General features: G+C 32.2%; 1 protein-coding gene across 1 annotated transcript in view; it reads left to right on the top strand.

The window, feature by feature from the left end:
* LOC131853642 (protein sprint) overlaps positions 1 to 20222 on the top strand; it is a 159265-nt gene that overhangs the window by 114579 nt on the left and 24464 nt on the right. The window contains exon 3 of the mRNA XM_059204648.1: positions 2993 to 3311. Within this exon, the coding sequence (XP_059060631.1) occupies positions 2993 to 3311 (319 nt within the window). The remainder of the gene's footprint in view (positions 1 to 2992; positions 3312 to 20222) is intronic.

Here is a 20222-nt window from a genome sequence, read left to right as displayed (position 1 = left end):
GATATGTCAAATCTACTGTCAGTTCGGAATGATTTCGAGATGAGAAGAACTAACAAGAATCTCAGCTCGTATTCGTTTCAAATAAAGTTGTACATGTTTATCATAATTCATAATACAGATATTTTTTTAATTCAAATTTGGGAGAATAGAGTAAAAAGCATATGCTGGTGATGCTTTTTTTTATAAGCATATAAATATATGCAAACAAAAATAATGTCGCACAGAATTTCCTGTTTACATATGAAAGTATATGATCCGTCCGTCCGTCAGTAACAAATTGAGTGTCACCACAACGTCGGCCAGACAACGTTATTACCGGCTTTAATATAAAAACTCGGCAGGCCGACAGCGGTCGCAGATAAATTTTGCGTATGACAGCGCACAGATACGCTCTGGTTTCAGCTTACTACCTATACTAGAATAGAAAAGAAAAGAAAAATATTTATTCAAATAAACTTACATTGAAGCACTTTTGAATAGTCATCACTTTATGCCAGGGCCAGCAATGAACTGGCGTGTTGCTTTTTTAAATAATTTAGTTGTAACTTTACTTTTTTAAGTTGAAACGTGTCAATACATATCACCAACCAGCACCAATTCATTAGGCTCAAAATAATAAACATACAACAAACTGGTTGAGTAACTAAATAAAGGTAAATCAGTTGAGATTAGAGCAGACCAGTCCCTACAATAGTCCCTATTACAGCGCCAGCCTCGGTGGTCTAGCGGTTTAGCACACCGTCTTACTTCTGATGGTCGCGGGTTCGGTACCTTGTACGATATAAATATTTGTATCCATAAATTTGGTTGTACAGGTCTGGATGTTTTCTAACTATACTATGTATGCATTCACAAAAATGTATGTATATCAGTTATCTAAAACCCATAACAAGCTCTGCTTAGTTGGGGACTGGATGGGGGAATATCTCAGGTTAATTCACAGTGAATTAACCTGAGATATTATTATTATACAAAATAATTTTCAATATCTAACATAGATATACCATACCTAGAGGACCGTATCTGAGGAGAATACGTACGAAATAACTAGGTAACGTATATATATATATATATATATATGGTATATATAGTGTAAAACAAACATATAACTGTAGAGGGGTTGTCCAACACACTGGGCGCAAAATCGCGCCGTGTAGAGGTTTTTAATTAATACGAGTGAGCGAGGCAACGGTGGCAAATAAATCTTGCTTAATGTCCCTTTGGTCTGGTCAGGGCGGTTGCTAGCTATCGATCTGGAGTACAATCTTTGGAAATTAGATTATTTATTTAAAAAAACTAGAGGGATCATTACACTAGACGTTATCATTATATTAAAACCTAAAGCAAAAACCTCACTTTACCCCTGTTTACGCAAATTGCGCAGAGGAGTATGAAATTTCGCACGCTTATAGTTTGTATAAAGCAGTGCAGAATACTAATATATATATTTTTAATTATGCATTATAAAATACATTGCAAGGTAGTTACACACTCATAGGAGTACAGTAATAATAATTTTGGGTACATACATATATGATGTTATATAAAAACATGGCCCTTGCAAAATCTGCTTTTATCAAGCGTAAAAATCTTAAAGTTAATTAAATTATCGACAGGCTTTGACAATAGAACCTTAATAATGTTTAAACTTATAATTTAAATTAAGTATGGTTGAATTTCCACTATACGGCAACCACTAGTAAGTAATAATAATCCCAGACAATTTATACATCGTTGCTTATGTTCTGGGTCCAAAATAACCGATAGAAATATGTAAATTACGTAAACATAGGTACAGTTACATATATGTACCTATGCTAATAGTTAATATACAAATGTTTATTTGTATGGACACACTGGTCTCTAGAGTAGAGTTTTAAAAAACATAATAATTTTGCATTACATAGTTTAATTGTTAAGAAAGCTCTAACTCTTAAGGGCTGAGGAAATTATCAAAACAAAATAACGAAAATTACGTAAGAAAGTCAATTTTTGATAAAACGTTATCTGTTCAACTACGATTTCGTTATGAGGAATATTTTTATGCAACGTGCAGCACGGTTTCAGTGATTGCAGCAAAGCTTAACTGCATCTTATTTCTCTGACTCTATCTTAAATAACGCAGATCTCCATTAGATAGTCAATTTAGAGATATTCATTTTAAAAGTGCTTTTTGAACCGACTCCAGATTGAATTTTCCAATTTTGACTTGCTCTAAACTCGCCTTTGTAGTGGTAATTGCCTATTAAAGTCTTAGACTCAGTGAAGCTACTTTCTTTTTTATTAAATTTGTCAGCGGAATCCAATTTTTTCATTTGCTGATATCGTTTCTCTGTTGGACTTTGTTAAATTTTACAATTCTTACAATGTTTCCGGAATTGATGCTACAATCTTATTAGATATACTGGCTGCTGCCTACGTCTTTGCATTGCGTCTTTTTTTCATAGATTCTTAGCAAATATTAACGTTGTAAAAAAACTATTATAGCTTAATAGTATTAGCTGTAGTTTAATCATCGATCACAAGAGACGTTTTTATAAGTATTGACATATATAGGTGTAAATTGTCTTCGATCTATTTCTTGTTCATACGATTTCTTTGAAGTTTGTTTATATATGGACACATGAGTACCACTATTAGATCATCTGCACAATCTTGTTCAGTGTCTAAAAATATTTCAATTGTAATGTTAATGTTTTGGATTAGATTGAACACGCCAATCTCGCAGATCTACTGTGAACTCAAATCGCATTTAAGTAAAAAAACTTAACTCTATATTCTGCTATATTTAAACACTTCAAGTATACACGATTTCGTTTCGAAAGTTTTCTATTACATTCTGTCAAAATCTAGAAATCTGTTTCAGAATAATATATGTGATATATTTACTTACTATTTTTTGAGCTCTACCTGCTAATTCTATTCATACCATACTATATGAAGTAATCGCTGAATCAAAATATTTAATCAACAAAATTTTTTATTGTTACAGAAATGCCACATTCCTTGAACCACATCTTCAAGGTGTAAGGCGTCGTGATAGTAGAAGTTCAGACTCGGATCATGATGAACGGTCAACAGAAGATGACGAGCGATCCCTCATCCGCTGCACCCAGCGTACGAGGTTACCGCCCCCTCCACCGCCGCCCCCGGACGACGAGCCCCCACCATTAAAGCCTCGAGAGTTCTTCGAAAGACTCCAGAGCCAAGCTATGAAGGAACAAGAGAAGCGGTCAAGAGAATTTGCTTATAAAGACAACTTGTTCAGACCTGTTGATAATGAGGGCAGTCTAGGAGATAGTTTGAGTCAGGTATGTTTCATTTATTATACCGTCAGCCTAATTTGTTACCTAGGTTTATTTTTAGGCAATACTATTTTTATATTGGTTTACTTTTATAATTTATACTTCAACCTACCTTACGGTTACAGAATAACTACGTTATCTTATATATAAAATTCTCGTGTCCCAGTTTTAGTTCCCATACTCCTCCGAAACGGCTTGACCGATTCTCATGAAATTATGTGAGCTTATTGAGTAGGTCTGAGAATCATCTAGCATCTATTTTTCATCCCCCTAAATGTTAGGGGTAGTCCATTCCTATATTTTTTTTTTCTAGACAAAATTTTTGGTTTCTATTTTTTTATGATACAACATAAAAAAATACATACAATCCTAAATTTTCACCCTTCTATCATCAACCCCTATTTTTTTATTTTAAGGCAAAACAACGTTTGCCGGGACAGCTAGTGTATCTATAAGGGGTTGAATTGCTTACCATGCCTACCATGCACGAAAACATGTTTTCTAACTAATAGAAAATATATATATCCTATCGGTGGCCCTGTTTTGTATAATTTAGACTCACCATTTAGGATTTTCCCTACTTTCTATAGCTTATATGTTGACACATAATTAAACTATATATTCTGTGAAAATTTCTATGTAATTTTTCTTGACTTTTATGTGAAATATTAACACATAATCAGATAGCTTCGTCTCGTTACGATATCACGATATTGTTATAAGTAAAGATTATTTAATTTAGTTTATTAAAGACTAACTGTGCCCGCGGTTTCACCTACGTGTACTTATAGCGTATGTGTTATTTTAAATCCTAAACATCACGAAACTTTGTGAGCATGGATGGATGTTTGTTACTCTTTCCCGCAAAAACTATTTGACTTACTGATGTATAAGTTATATTACTGTAAAGTTTTATCAAAATCCATTAAGTAGTTTTTGCGTGAAAGAGTACATTACCTACACCCATCAATACTCACAAACTCGCTTTTATAATATTAGTAAAATATATTATTGTAGACAATTTCAGCTGAACTTTATATGTGTGTTTAATTTTTTTAACTTCGTAAGTCTTGAACTCACGTCTGGTCCACATTGCAGGAAGTACGTACGATCGCTAATGAACCGCGCTTGGTCCTCCCTTCAGTTCATGGACTAACTTTCCCAACTTACGTTAGATCTATTTGCATGCCCGTATTCAATTGTAAAGTTACATCCTTACTATATATAGTTGAGATGGTCTAAGTACATATACGTAGTTTTTTAGAAACTATAATTCAACGTTATGTAACTATTAAATAGATATATAATAGAATATACTTTCTTTGTACAGTAAAGAAAAGTCGTAAACAATATATTGAAGGACACATGTATCGTTACAATAAGGCGGCCTTATTGCTGAAAGTAATTGTTTCGAGTATTATTAACTCAGATGAAAGAAAGATAAAAATTTTTTGTTAAGTAATAACATGAAATATATACAGTATATAGAAATATGCTTTGACAGTTAACTGCCACAACGCTGTTATTCTGTGTAAGCCATAAGTGGCCTCACGGACAGTATAAGACTATAAATTTGATAGAAAAAATAAAATAATTTATATATACTAAAACGTTCTTAGGATTTGCAACTCTGCACTATATTTATCATTCCCATATAGTTTGGGGTCACTACATTGTACTCTACTAATTATCGAATTAAAAATGGCTGCCTAACAAGTAAGCCAAGACGGTGTGACATATACACATTTTATCTTCTATGCGTTTATCTATAGATGTATCAGAATCTTGAAAACACATATTTTTGTCAGTATGCAACAAGGCTGATACGCTTCTATCTAGTTTTTTTATAGAAACAAATTGAAATGCATCAAGCCTTTGTCGAATGTTACTACGTTACTAAAGCAACATCAAATAGGGAGTATCGTATTTTCTGGATACACTTTTTGTATTTGCCTCCTCTATTTTCCTTCCATTACCATGTGAATACGATGTTATGGCGGCACGCTGGAAATATTTTTCAATTCTCGTCCGTGATTAAATTTGCGGGACGTCAATAGATACTTCTGAAACGGGTCGTCGTTTTGTGATACGATTTGTGCCGTGCTTAAATGTGACTTTCGTAACATCCAGTTAGAGAATAAAATGTTTTAAGTTTTTGATCCTCTCTTTAGAGTTTCTTTAAATGTTTTTTAATTGGATAATTCTATTAAGTTATAACTTTCAATATAATATAAAAAATTATTAAGATTTTATTTGTTTATGCAAATTGTTGGTATAAACAAGTTTTAACAGCCAATGTATAGGATATTAATTTTTCGTTTTACAAAAATCATTAACTAGTTTTTAAGGATTGTAAAAATAATCATAAAAGTCAATCATGACATAATTGACAAATGTATACGGAGACTGTATTGAGGAATTGTTCTACGGGATTTCACCATCGCACTGTCTGCCATCTGTATGAATAGCTATCCTCCACCGCGCCTTTTTCTAGAAACTTTTTACCAATCACAAGCACATTTAGGAATTACCTTCCAGCAACGGTCTCTCCAAACCGACACGGCATTTTCCTTCTAAGGCCGGCAATGCACTTGCAATTCCCCTGGTGTTGCGGGTGCCTACGGGCGGCCGTAATCACTTACCATCAAGTGATCCGTATGATCTTTTGTCTCTATGCTATAAAAAAGTAAGTAGAATTGAACACTTACTTCCTCAAAACTGTAGGTAAAACAAAACATTTTTGGTATCACACAAAGGTAACATAAAATTCTCATGTTTCAACACTTTGCCACATGTTTTGGCATAACATTTGCGTACAAAACACGTACGCGTGCACTCAAAACGCACTCGGCGCCCGAGTACCCTCCAGGTGTAATGTCGCGCGGTGGATTACAGGCTCTGCTTTGTGCATACTTGAAACCTACTATACCCTGTGTATTGTCGCCTATTGTTAGTGGAGAAATGGAGTGTTACTTTATTGAACTAGTTTTTACCCGCAACTTTTTTATATGACCAGCGTATTTTAAGATTTAATTTTCTTAAGAATGTTTTGAGGTAAGGTAGATAAGACCGTTGTCTGTGTTAGTTAAAACTGTATAGATTTTAATTAAATTTGACGGCAAAATTCGATTGTATTACGGACTAACTTAATTTTAAAATGCAAACAAATTCGCTGGGTTACAACTTGTGAATTTTAAAAATTGACTATTTCTCCATGTATCTGAATGTAACAAAATCTCCTAAAATATAATTATTATAATCTTCTTTACCATACTAAAACTGTAACGTGCCCAAAACTGTCTGTTTGTCTGTAGTTATGTCCGCTAAGGTTTCACGTAACAGCTGGAGGAATTAGGATGCTTAATCAATACATAACTTAAAGAAGGCAGGAAAACATATTCTATTAATTATTAATAGTAAAGGGTTACCGTAGCTGTACATTATGACTGTAAATATGTATTTATTATGACTTTATTAATAAAATAATAGATGGATGGATACGCGTTTATTATTGTTCCCGTACAAAAGTACATGCGTAGAGTCGCAGTCACCAGTAGTTATATTATAAATTCATAACCCTATTATGTGGAGAAGTAATAGAATTTCCCTCATTACGGCCGGTCAACTGAAGGGTTCTAAATTTGTAATATTCATTACGCTGCTCATCTGTTCGGCCTACCCTCGAGTTGGAGTAGCCTCAACAAAGTTAACTGCCTATTACAACAAATGTAATGTGCGAACAACTCACGAATTCTAGAAAGTGCCACTGTTATGTAATGGTTTGTAATGACACTTAATGTGTTAAGGGTCGATTTTAACGGTCATTTTGTAATGCAATCTAAATTTCGGCCTCAGTGGTCTAGCGGTTTAGACACCGCCTCCGATGATGGCAGGTTCGATTCCATTCACGGTGAAACATTTGTATTTATGAGAATTATTGTTTGTATCGATCTGGGTGTTTTCTATGTAGGTATATTATGTATGTACTAAAAAAATCTTTGTTTTTATATCAGTTGTCTAGTACTCATAAAACAAGCTCTGCTTAGCTTGGGACTAGATGGCGCTATTTGTCGGGATGTTGTTTCTATTTGTGGCGATGGTGTGATTTGTCCTGAGATATTATTATTATTATATAACTATATATATGTATAGCAAATTAGTTGCTAGGAAATAGTATTTCGTGACATTTATATTTCAATAATTGTCAGTTTTTTTGAGGTCAGAAATATTTTTATCTAAATCATGGAATACATTATTCAAACAAACTTGAGCGAGGCTAATGGCGTCTATTAATTTTCACCTAGCAAACGTTTTATACAAAATCCACATAACGTTCCGATAATAATTTTAATATTCACGACAAAATGAAAGGGAATTATGCAGAGCGAATGAAAAGATGGCTTAATGAAATTCCGGGGCCGCAATTTATCAGTATTTTAAAGTGTGGCGACAAATTGGAATCCTGTCATTAATATTTTAATATCAATTATATGTTCAATCATTTCTGTACAAAACATACAGGCGCGGACGCGCCTGTTGCGTTTAATTGCAATATCTATTTTATTTTCATCCCTTATGGTAACTAAAGCCAATGTTTAAACTGTTACAATGTTTTGCTACTTTCTGGTCAAATTATTTATACAGCCCAATATTTATTACACGTGTCTTTTTTATTTAATATGTGTTTAAAAGAGCAACATACAAGTTTCTTGCTCATTCTTCTTGTGAAGACTCTACGTTCCGAATTAGGGGTAGAATAAAAAATATATATTCAAAAGTGCTTATATATAGTTTATTTTAATATAGATTAAGACTTGTCTGTTTTAATAAAATAAGTTTGTAAACTAAATTTATAGATAACATAGACAAGTCAATTTCTTAGATGCAGTTATTAAGTCCATAAAAACGACTACGGAAGTTCGACGTCGCGTCGCCGGCGCGTAATTACTTGCATTGTGAACATGAACAATTATGGCTGCTGCCTTCCGCTCTTTTGCCCTTCGTTTTGGCGGGCCTAATCGTTACAAATAAAAAAAACTTTCATAATACAATTCAGTTTAGAAATAACAGTTTATTAGTTACTAGCTACTCGTCCCAGCTTCACACGGGTGTACATATATTATATATACATAAAAACCTTCCTCTGGAGTCACTCTATCTATTAAAAAAAACCGCTTCAGAATCCGTTGCGTAGTTTTAAAGATTTAAGCATACATAGGGACGGACAGACAGCGACAGCTACTTTGTTTTATACTATGTAATGAGGAAGAAGCCGGATGAAAATATTTTATTGAGATATACATCGACATATTAAGAAATAAGCTCTTTTCTTGAAGGTTTCAATATCGTTTAGAAATACCATTGCTGGAAGGTGATTCCACAATGTGGTTTGTATGGCAAAAAGTTTCTAGAAACCCGCACGGCGGAGGACCGTCATTCATCTAGATGATCAGGATGGTATTTTAGTTTCTAGCGGGTGGTACGATGGTAAAATTCAGCAGCTGATAATAATCTGAACAATTCCTCAAAACACTCATAGTTAATAGTAGTAGTAGTAGTAGTAGTTATACTCATGCTAGTAATGACATCGCCATACAACTAGGATGCGCCCGTCATCCTACTGCGGCTGTGCGTAGGGCAATATTGTGCATCTTTGGTGCATTCGATTTGCGCAGGAAAATTAACTACAAAAAAATATATTCTTTTTGCTGACATACTAATTTTCTTGTACACCTAATTATGAATTGTTTTATACTATTGATTATACCTTTATGTCTGTATAATTTACTTCTAACTTACATACAATAAAACTAAATATAAATATAACCCCTACAAACATACCCAACACTCACCTAACACAGAAAACCTATTGCAATAATACTATAGCTGTACAATAAATTATATATATATTGATATATCCCAGCTTTGACAAAGCTATTACCTCCATAAAAGGTGAAATGATCAGCCATTTTTTACCACAATCAGTGGGATAATGATGGCAATAACAAAGGTATAAGTTAGATGTCATGTCAATAGCAGGAATCGAACCGCTACTATTATGTCCCCTTCCCACACTCGGTTACCCATCGTTATAGCCAGGTCGTGGAATGTCATTGCGGACATGTTGGAAGTAAACGGTTATAGGATTAGCAATATTATTATAGACTCATTTGTGTTTGTGTGTACACAACTACAATTGTCCAATGGGTTATTAAATGTCGTTATGCACGGTAGGGGAAAAAAATTACCTTCATAAGCGGCTAAAATGTCCTACATGAATTAAGAAATAGAAATAATCTTTATTCAAATAAACTTAATATAAACACTTTTGAATAGTCAAGTTTTTTGATTCAACCGCTTATTCGTAATGCAGATTCATCACAAGAAGAATAAGCAAGAAACTTGTGTGTTGCTCTTTTAAATAAATATTGATTTACTTATATTTAATTAACAACAAGGATTAGGCATGCGATAATCAACATAGAAACCGCTACGCACTTAATTTCTGTTCAATCAGATAATATTGTCAGTGCTGTGAATTTTAAGTTATATATTTTCTACAAAAACATTATTATCATTTATAAATTCTTCAATTTTATAATAAGGAAAATATTTTATAATACATTAATGATTTTTAATCGCATAAGCAAACTGAGATGATGGCGATAATGAATCGCTTATATATACTTACACAATTAAGCCACTGGAATTATTAGTAATTGCTATAATCCTTACTAATATCACAGATAACATAATATTACATACTAAAAAAATAATTTTCTAAATACGTACATAATATACAAAACCGATACAGACAATCATAATCAAGTTTGAAAGTCTAATGAAAAGTATGGGAGTATCGTCATTTTTGAAGCTAGAAACTTGAAACTTAGTTTTTAGACTGTTAATTAAATATAAATAAAATTTCAAAGGTTGTATACATTTTACCAAAATGATAAAATAAATTAGGCGATGAAAGTATCTATGGATTCGTCATTGTTGAAGCTAGAACTATGGAACTTATATCTTTGGTTTTTATTTCTATATTTAATAATAATAATCAAGACACAACTGCAATTCTTAATTCTCGTATTTGAATATAATAATAATAACCACAGATAATTCAGACAACGCCTAACCTTTTTTTTTTTTTTGAAAAAATTTAGATAATGTGTGTAATGATTTGATAGTTAAATATATATATAATATACAAAACCGATACAGACCGATAGAGATCTATTAGGAATCGAACCCGCTTCTGTGCTAACCAAAAAATTTATAATGTGTGTAATGATTTTTAATTGTTTTGTATAATAAAATAGTGTATAACAATTTAATTTAAATTGTAATAAATTCGAAAATGTTATCTTATAATGATACTTAATATATATGTTTAATTCATATATCATATTTATTTTTTATTTATTTATATAACTTTGATACACAGAGTAACAGTACATTTGGCGCACTTAACACCATGCGGTGTTTTCTACCAGTCAACCAGATGTAGTGTAGAGAATAATTGTTAGCGCTGCAAAAATATCATTATCATGAAAAATATCATACATATATATATATATATATATATGAAGTAAAACAATTTTTAAAAATAAATAAGAGGAGAAGAATGTTCTAATCAGATAAATTAGTGTAAACATAATCAGTGACCGTGGCAATCAAACACACTAGCGTCCGTATTCTTATTGATTTTCAACATCCCCTTCTGACTCATCTGCTGCACTTTCACCCCTAGCACCCCCCAGCGACCCCTCACCGCAAACTGTTTGCTTACTTTGATTAGTCTTCAAGAAACTAAACATTTGGTGAATAAAAATAAATATTTTGCGTGCGTCCATTTCTACTTGTAAATAATTTAATATTAATACTAATATTACTAAGCTTAGTAATACGACCAACAAACAAACGAACTCTTTAGCTAAAGAGTTTGTTTGTTTGTTGGAACGCGCTAATCGGTCGAATTGAACGGTTCGTATTGAAAAATTATTTTTGTGTTGGATAGTTCACTTGTCGAGGAAGACTTTAAGCTATATAACATTACGCTAGGATCAATAGAAGCGAAGCATCAGTGAAAAATGTTGCAAAAACTGGAAAAATTGTTCATATTTGTGGGCTTCCGTTGCGTGCGCTGCGCGAACGATGTCGCGGGCACAACTAGTTTATTATAAACATACAACAGGTTAATATCTATAATAATAATAGGTTAATATCTATAAAATTTCTATAAAATTAACCTAAATAATTCCTACACTAACATTGCATATTATTTTCCCTCATTACAAAATCTCCAAAGCAAACTTTCGTTCATCTATGACACTGGCTGAGTAACCTCATTAAAAGTTCCCTATCTCGGCATCGAGGCGCAGGTGGCGATAGCGAACGCGTAAAACGCTTCTCGAATTTACCAGCACGCAGCACGTGCGACCACTTCGCACTTAGTTCACAACTCGTGTAAAAGTAAACGGTTATGCGACACTAACCGTCAAGCGCTTGTATATTTTTATGTATGTCATCTCGCATGCAATACAGCTGCGACTTAAGAGATTAGAGCGATTTGAGAATACAGGTGGTGTTAATAAGTTTGTGTATATAGTACCGAAGTACTTGAACCTTATTACTTAATCATAGGGTAACAGAAATCTTACCTACACTCAATAATAATTGAAAACAAAGTAATGTGTACCAATACTAAATTAAGAAAAAAAAACAAGAATTCAATTGAGACAGCTTTACCAAGTATAGTTACCATGCGCTGTATTAACGCTGTATGAAATTATTATTTTATAATAAGTAAATATTTAATTTATTTGAAAAAAGAACATGGAACTGTTTAGTTTTCTATATTCATTGTTTTATAAAATATAAATATTACGCGGGATTATTAATTTAGTTTTATTTGAAAAAGAACAAGTCTATTCAGTATTTTAACATATAAATTACATTGTGACGATTTAAAAATGTAATGTAAATTGCTCTATGGTGATAATTAAAATCTCGGTACGTGTACCAAATAATCAGTGGATTCAAATTTCCAATCTGCATAAGTTATGAAACATTAACGAACTTACTCGACTCATATTCCATTCAGGTTTGCGTCACTAATAACAAAATATATTTTGTTTGTAACATAGTATTTTTAAGCACAGCATATTTGTAATACAAAGATTTATTAGAAGATTTTGACCCCACATATACGCTTGTCTCAATTAAAACAAAACATTTTTTATGTAAGATAGTATTCAATTTTGGTCAAAATCTCATAAATGCAGACAAGTCGGTCTCTACACTCTTAACGTTTTAATTACTCTACGATTCCAATTTCAAACAAACTATATTTTCATAAAATTCGTTTACTTGTTACTAGCTACTTGCCCCGGCTTCGCACGGGTGTACATGTATTATATACATAAACCTTCCTCGTGAATCACTCTATCCATTAAAAAAACCGCTTCAAAATCCGTTGCGTAGTTTTAAAGATTTAAGCATACATAGGGACGGACAGACAGCGACAGCGACTTTATTTTATACTATGTAATGATGTGTATACAAGAAACCATTTTGTGAGCAATATTACACTAATAATTTAAGTAAGCACAGACGAAATATGCAAGTTTTGCTCCGCGTTTCCCATTTTATGTCAAAGGAAACTGCATAATTGTAATATAACTTCCCATAAATCGAACTTCGACTCGAAAATGCGATGCTATTGTGTTATAAAATATAACACCTTCCGCGGCGACGGAGGTTTGAAACTCTATTGTAGTCTACAATTCATTGCTGCACACAGACTAGATATATATATATATATATATATATACTAGATGTTGCATGCGGCTTCGCTCGCGTTAGTTAGGGATGGAATTTAACAAAATCTTTTCTTAGAGGATGCCTTCGACATAGTAGCTTTATGCATGCAAAGTCTCAGCCCAGTCGGTTTAAAATTGACAAAGTTTAATACAAATTTTCATCCTTCACTACTTGCAGGTTTCCCCCCAGGCCCAACTAAGACCGGGATAAACATATTTCTAATACAATTCACTTTAATATCCAAAACAACTGGCACGCTCTGCGCTCGTCGACTGAATGCCGCGGCTCACGCAACGAAAGAGAATTATTCAACTACCGACCTCCGTATTTATAGACCAAAGTCAGTGTAGTAGGTTCTTCTATAAAAACTAGATGGCGCTATTTACAATATTCGTAATAATCTTTACATTGGGTACTTTATTAGTACTAAAAACTAACTACCTTCTTTTAATATATTTTTAAAATATCGGATTTTTTCTACAATAATGATGTGAATTGTAACTGTTTGGGAAACTACTCTGCTACCAAAATGTTAGGGAAAGTACTTTATATATATATATATATATAGGGAAAAATTAGTGTGAGCGTCAGTCACGTACCTGTATGGTTCTGCGGATTTCTTGGGCTTCAGGGTCTCGAAGATATCTTCGCTAGCTTTCCAGTTTCACAGTAGGTTTCACAGTTTCACAGTTCTAATTTATTTTAATTCACAACACAATGCGCGCGCGTCATGGCCGCCGTACAGTCGGTTCAGTACTAGGTGAGGGAGGGGAAGGCAAAGCGCGGGAACACGAACTAACCGACTCTAATATAATAATCTGTGCTTACGTAGATACCGGGTAGATTTTGAACAGTAACAATAATAAAAAAAAAATTATAACAACAACAATAGAGAGACAAATAAAATTAATAAAAAAGAAAAAAAACATTTCTTTGTATGAAAAGTTAGTTGCTCTAAAATAAAATGATTAGAATCAGGTTGAGATACTGCTCGGTTCACATTGGCTGTGGTCTGGCAACCCATTGTCGTACATGATTCATTGCTGCAATACGACGCTCTTATTGTTGCCAATCGCGAAATTAATTTCCCGTTTTCGGCTTATAATTGTCACGTTCAACCACAAATTGGTAGCTATTAATATTACACCCGTTTGTTTTATTAAACAAAGCGTAATTGGTGAGAACAGATGTCTATGAGAACCAGCTAAGCCTACGACTTCATACTAGAAGCAATTTGGAAACCTATTAGAGAATAAAATAAACACTAAGTTTTTAGTTAAACTTACCACAATACATTAGTGACAACCGCACCTTTTCTTTCATTTAATTTTATCTTTACATATCAACAGAGTCTGTATGTAATATTGAATTAACTGTTTTTTACTACATGCATTTGAATATAAATACGGTACATACACCAAAATATCATTTTTTAAAATTTTTGTCTGTCTGTCTGTTTGTTCCGGCTAATCTCTGAAATGGCTGGACCGATTTTGACGAGACTTTTTTTGGCAGGTAGTGATGTACTTAGGCTACTTTTATTTTAGAAAAATAATGTTAAATTCCACGCTGACGAAGTGGCTGGTACAACTAGATAGATAATAAAATAAACACTAAGTTTAAGCTAAGCTTACCACAATACATTGGTGAAAGCCGCATCTTTTCTTTAATTTCATTTATTCATAAAAAAAATCATTTGCATTGTGTTGAATTATTACATTTATTTTTATCAATAATATATTATTAACTGTTTAACTGTTATATAATAATAATTTTACCAATTTATCTTTTACATCTTCTATGTACAGATAACGATCAGTGATAATAATATTGTATGTACAGATAATAAATTATTCTATTTAAAATTATTATTGCTACTATATTTATTACTCTTTCACGCAGAAACTACTGAACGGATTTTGATGAAACTTTACATAATATAGCTTATACATCGGAATAACACGTCCTTATTAATATTATAAATGTGGAAGTAGGGGTGTTTGTTACGCATTCACGCAAAAACAACTGAACCGATTATTATGACATTTTTTTTTAAATAATAGCTGTATTCATAAAAAGAGTATCACTTCTGTGAATTCCAATATTAAAACGTATTTACATCAAAATTGTAATTACGCGCTACTCTATGTAGTGCTTCTGAATTTAAATTTTCTAATTTAAATTTGGAATGAACAAACAGAGTAACGTTTCAAATTTACTAAATTAATTGAACACTAATTATTTTTAAATAGAATCTCTTTATTGTATTAAATTTGAATAAAGAATATTTCTATTTTATTTTCTTTATTTTTTGTAATGAATTTTCTTTATTCTTTGTAACGAATTTTCCAGATTATAACAGATATGCTTTGTTATGTTTTAAAACCTATATTTATTTATGGTAGTTTTTTATTAATGTCAGTTAAGTCCCATATTAAATACTAGCTATGCACGTGGTTTCAACCGTCTGAAATTTACATGTTATTGTAAAATTTCATCAAAACCGTTCAGTAGTTATTGCGTGAAAGATTAACAAACATTCATCCATAATCACAAACTTTCGGGTTTATAATATTTATAAAATTTTATTTATCATTTATTTTTTATAAGTCTTCAGTCAATTTATAACTTGCGATGTGAAATATTGAATGTCCACAGGAATTAAACCAATTTTTCTAAGATCTAGTCGAAACTATCTAAGAGATACTTAATATTATTATGCTAAATATCCATGAATGGATATTTTTATTTTGTTACCAAATACCTTTAGCAAATATGGAGTCGTATCTTTCTGTGAAGTACGGTTACCATCAACTTCAGGTCTCCCAAACACTTTCCGGTTAGTTTCCTTTATCCCTCCATTAGCGTTAGAAAACAACTCAGTTGTTTTTATATACCTAAGTCTAATGGGTTTGTAATGGTTTGACGACCTCGGTGGTCTAGCGGTTTAGCACAGCGCCTTACTGCCGATGATCGCGGGTTCGATTTGTATATGTTGTCTAGTACCTAAAACACAACTTGTGGCTTACTTAGCTTAATACTAGATGGCGCTGTTTGAATTCTCTTGAGATATTATTATAAATAGTTATATTGAGACCACGGTCATTATGTACACGAACTACAATTAAACATCCTTTACTATGTTGCGTTCCCATATTTTTTTAGATATATAGACAGACAATTTGTTTGCTTGAACATTGTTTTTATTTACAAATCTTAGAATAAAATAAATACATGAGTTTTGTTTAATTTATTATATCTATTTCTTATATTTATCTGTAATATTATCTACTATCGGTGCCCGCGGTTGCACCCGCAAGTAAATTATAGCCTATGTGTTATTCATAAATAAGTTTTATCAAAATTCATTCAGTAGTTTTGCATGTAAGAGTAACAAACATCCATACTCACAAACTTTCGAGTTTATAATATTAATTAATAAGGTCTGTGCACATAGTTTTCCAGTTCGTCCAGTAATTTTTACATGAAAGTCTAATAAACGTTCATTAATACTCATAAACTTTCGCGTTTCTAACATTAGTATAGGATACTGTATTTAATTGCAAATACTTTCACTAATTATATATTATTATGGTTGTTTATTTATGCCTTTATAATGCCAACGCGAGAAGCCTGAAATTAATTTTCTCGACTCCACCACAACATCTTGTCAGTAATTTATTCTTTCTTATTTGGAAAGGAAATTTTCCTACAAACGTAGAAAGCTTTTGCATCAAGATTATGGAATTGAATATTATTATCTTAGCAAAGATGCTCTTTCCTTGCTTTTAGAACAAAATACGGTTTTGAACTTAGTAAAGTAATTTGCTCTGTTTGTGACTGCAGAGAGAGTATTTCATAGAAATAAAATATAATTTTGAATATGGAACGTCGAACGTAGAGAACGATATTGTTTTGTCTTCGTCTTGTAAAAATGAACTTAATAAAGGAAATAACTTTTTTTTATTTAAATAGGCATAGAAATAAAATTAAAAAGTTTGAATATGGAACGTCGAACGTAGAGAACTATATTGTTTTATTTCTCCTTGTAAAAATTAACTTAATAAAGAAATTGGCTGTGTTTGTGATTTTAACATTGGGTATTTGTTAGAAATACAATGAATTATTTTGAATATAGAAATTCGAACGTAGATCTGAGATATTGTTTTGTTTCTTCTTTTAAAAATAAACCTAATAAAGGAATTGGCTATGTTTGTGATTTCAATAGCCATTAGGTATTTCATAAAAATGAAATTAAAATTTTTGAATTTAGAACGTCGAACGTATAGTTGCGATATCGTTTTATTTCATCGTGTAAAAATGATCTTAAAATAAATGTATTTGCTGTACTTTTGATTTTAATAGCCATTAGATATTTTATAAAAAATAAATAATAATTTTTAATATAGAACGTCGAACGTAGAATGTCCGATATTGTTTTGTTTTTATCTTGTAATTTTATTTTTGTTATTGTGTACTAACACAATTAAAGATAATGCATTTTTTTAAATTCTTTTGATATATATCACTACAGCAATAATTAGTACAAAAATAAAGGAAGCTATCTTGCTTTGAATTCCCAAGTTAAATGTTTTACTTTTGAACGAAATGTAAGTCGGAAAACGTCAGCTACTCATTTAATCGGCTTACTGGCACTAGCGATTTTCTCGACAAGATACTCGTAGCTACCGTAAAATAATTATCGACACAACAAACATGTTCAGGCCCTTCACCCCTCAAAATCCCCTTTCATCCCAGCGCCGGCCAGTAATTACTCCCCTTCAAATTTTAGCAAGCAGAATATTCCTTAAAATGTTTGAATATTATAGTGGTCTAGCGGACTTCAGGGTTTTGCACAGCCCTATACTTCCGAGGATCACGGATTCGATTCCTCGCACGTTACAAACGTTGTATAAAGGACGACCGCGTGGAAATCAGCCTAACACATATATTACATGGTAGCAATGGGGTTATTAGTCCACGTTACTAACAATCCCTTTGGGGGAGAAACACATCACACACACACAAACATTACACGGTATAAAACAAAGTCGCTGTCGCTGTCTGTCCCTAAGTATGCTTAAATCTTTAAAACTACGCAACGGATTTTGAAGTGGTTTTTATTAATAGGTAGAGTGATTTAAAAGGAAGGTTTATATATAATACATGTGTACACCCGTACGAAGCCGGGGCGGGTCGCTAGTATATATATAGGATATGTAAAACGACCGTACAGACAGATAATTAGAAGTAATGACGGCGAATTTAAGAGATTTTAATTTGAATCGTGCGGTGATAAATAATGTACGAGAATTTGTGTTAATTAACACCCCTCCCCGATGAATATTAATACGAATGGGGTTGAAACTTGTGAATGTTTTTAACTACGTCGCTTACGTTGTTTTATTTATGACAGACACGAATTTACACGCGAGTACATATTAATTTGCAATTTAATCTGTATCAGTTTTGTAATCGTTTTCTATCGTATGTTGATTCAACTTTGTTATAATATATCACTGTAACACATTCTTTATTGCATTTACATACATTTTTTGGTATGTTAATTAGAAATAGTAACCGTATTTCTATAGGAGGACTTATCTCTAAAAGAGATCTCTTCCAGTCAACCCAATAGAGCGTGGCATATTCTGCATTGAGTGGGTCAAATTGTACAAATCATTTAATAAAATTGTTATAAACAATTAAAACTAAACATGAAAATATAATGTCCAAAATACAAACACTAATGCAATATATATAAGGATATAATATATATGACCTAAAATACTCTTGTTAGTTATAATATAAATTGTAATTTATATACTGCATAAAATGTTAATATAAAAATTAATATTTTTTGTATTATAGCGGAAATTAACAAGTTCAGGGAACGAAACATGTACCGAAAAAAAAAATTACCTTTTTATCGACCATACTGAAACCACATATTATAAAAAAGGTATATTTTAACATATAAACAACATGACATACGCAACTAATATAACGGGAATGAATATGAATATATGAAATTGCGTCTTTGTACGGAACCTTTGCGGGGAAATCGGGTAATAACATTTCCAAGTTCTTGAACAAAGACCCGCTCTCTGTTTGAAGTGAACGCTGTGAAAATTCCTCTAGAAATATTGCTATCCAACTTTGGGTGTATACGAAAAAAATATCAAATTTGTGTTGACCTTTTTGTTTTTTCAAAGAAGATTAATGTTAGTAGTGGTAGTATTTATACTCGGTTTGTTGTATAAATGTATAATATAATAAATTAGAAATTAGTTACAGACATATATACATCACTGATGTGTAGAATTCGAGGGAGCGCAAACAGCCTCCTAAACACCATATCAAATATATGGTTATCCGTTCTAGAGACATCGCTATCGACATAGGATATCGCTGCACTGCTACGGACCCAGTGCTTCTGGACGTGGAAATAGGCATAAATATATTAATTGAATTGTAAAATCACAATCAAAACCAAAATTGTAATTTACTAACATATTTTATAAATTGTTTACTAATATACATAATATGGATACATATTCGAAATAAATGAATAAATAAATAAATATACATATAGCATAGAACAATAAAGAATGAAGAGCATAACCTATTAGTGTGTCCGCAGGAGAAATATTTTGTAGTATTACTAGCTAACCCCGCAAACGTTGTTTTGCCATATAAATTAAAATCGGTATTAAAAATAGGGATTCTTGATAGAAGGGTGAAATTTAGGGTAGTATGTATTTTATAATGCCACATTATAAAAAAATAAAAATTTTGCCCAAAAATTAATAAAAAATATTAACGGCGACCACGGACCGGAAGACGCAGCGTGGGAAGGCCTCCAATAACGATCTGGACAAGATCGCCGGAAGGCATTGGATGCGAGCAGCGCTGGACCGATCGTCGTGGAGATCTTTGGGGAGGCCTATGTCCAGCAGTCGTCTTCCACTGCGATGATGATGATGATGATTAACGGTGACAACCCTTACCACTTAGGAGTATGAAAAATAGATGTAGCCGATTCTCAAACCTACTGAATATGTATATAAAATTTCATAAAAATGCCGTTTC

Source organism: Achroia grisella, unplaced genomic scaffold, assembly GCF_030625045.1.
Source record: "Achroia grisella isolate CSIRO2021 unplaced genomic scaffold, CSIRO_AGI_Agris_v1 utg1062, whole genome shotgun sequence".
NCBI classification, from domain to species: domain Eukaryota; kingdom Metazoa; phylum Arthropoda; class Insecta; order Lepidoptera; family Pyralidae; genus Achroia; species Achroia grisella.
This window is presented reverse-complemented; position numbering and strand designations above follow the sequence as displayed.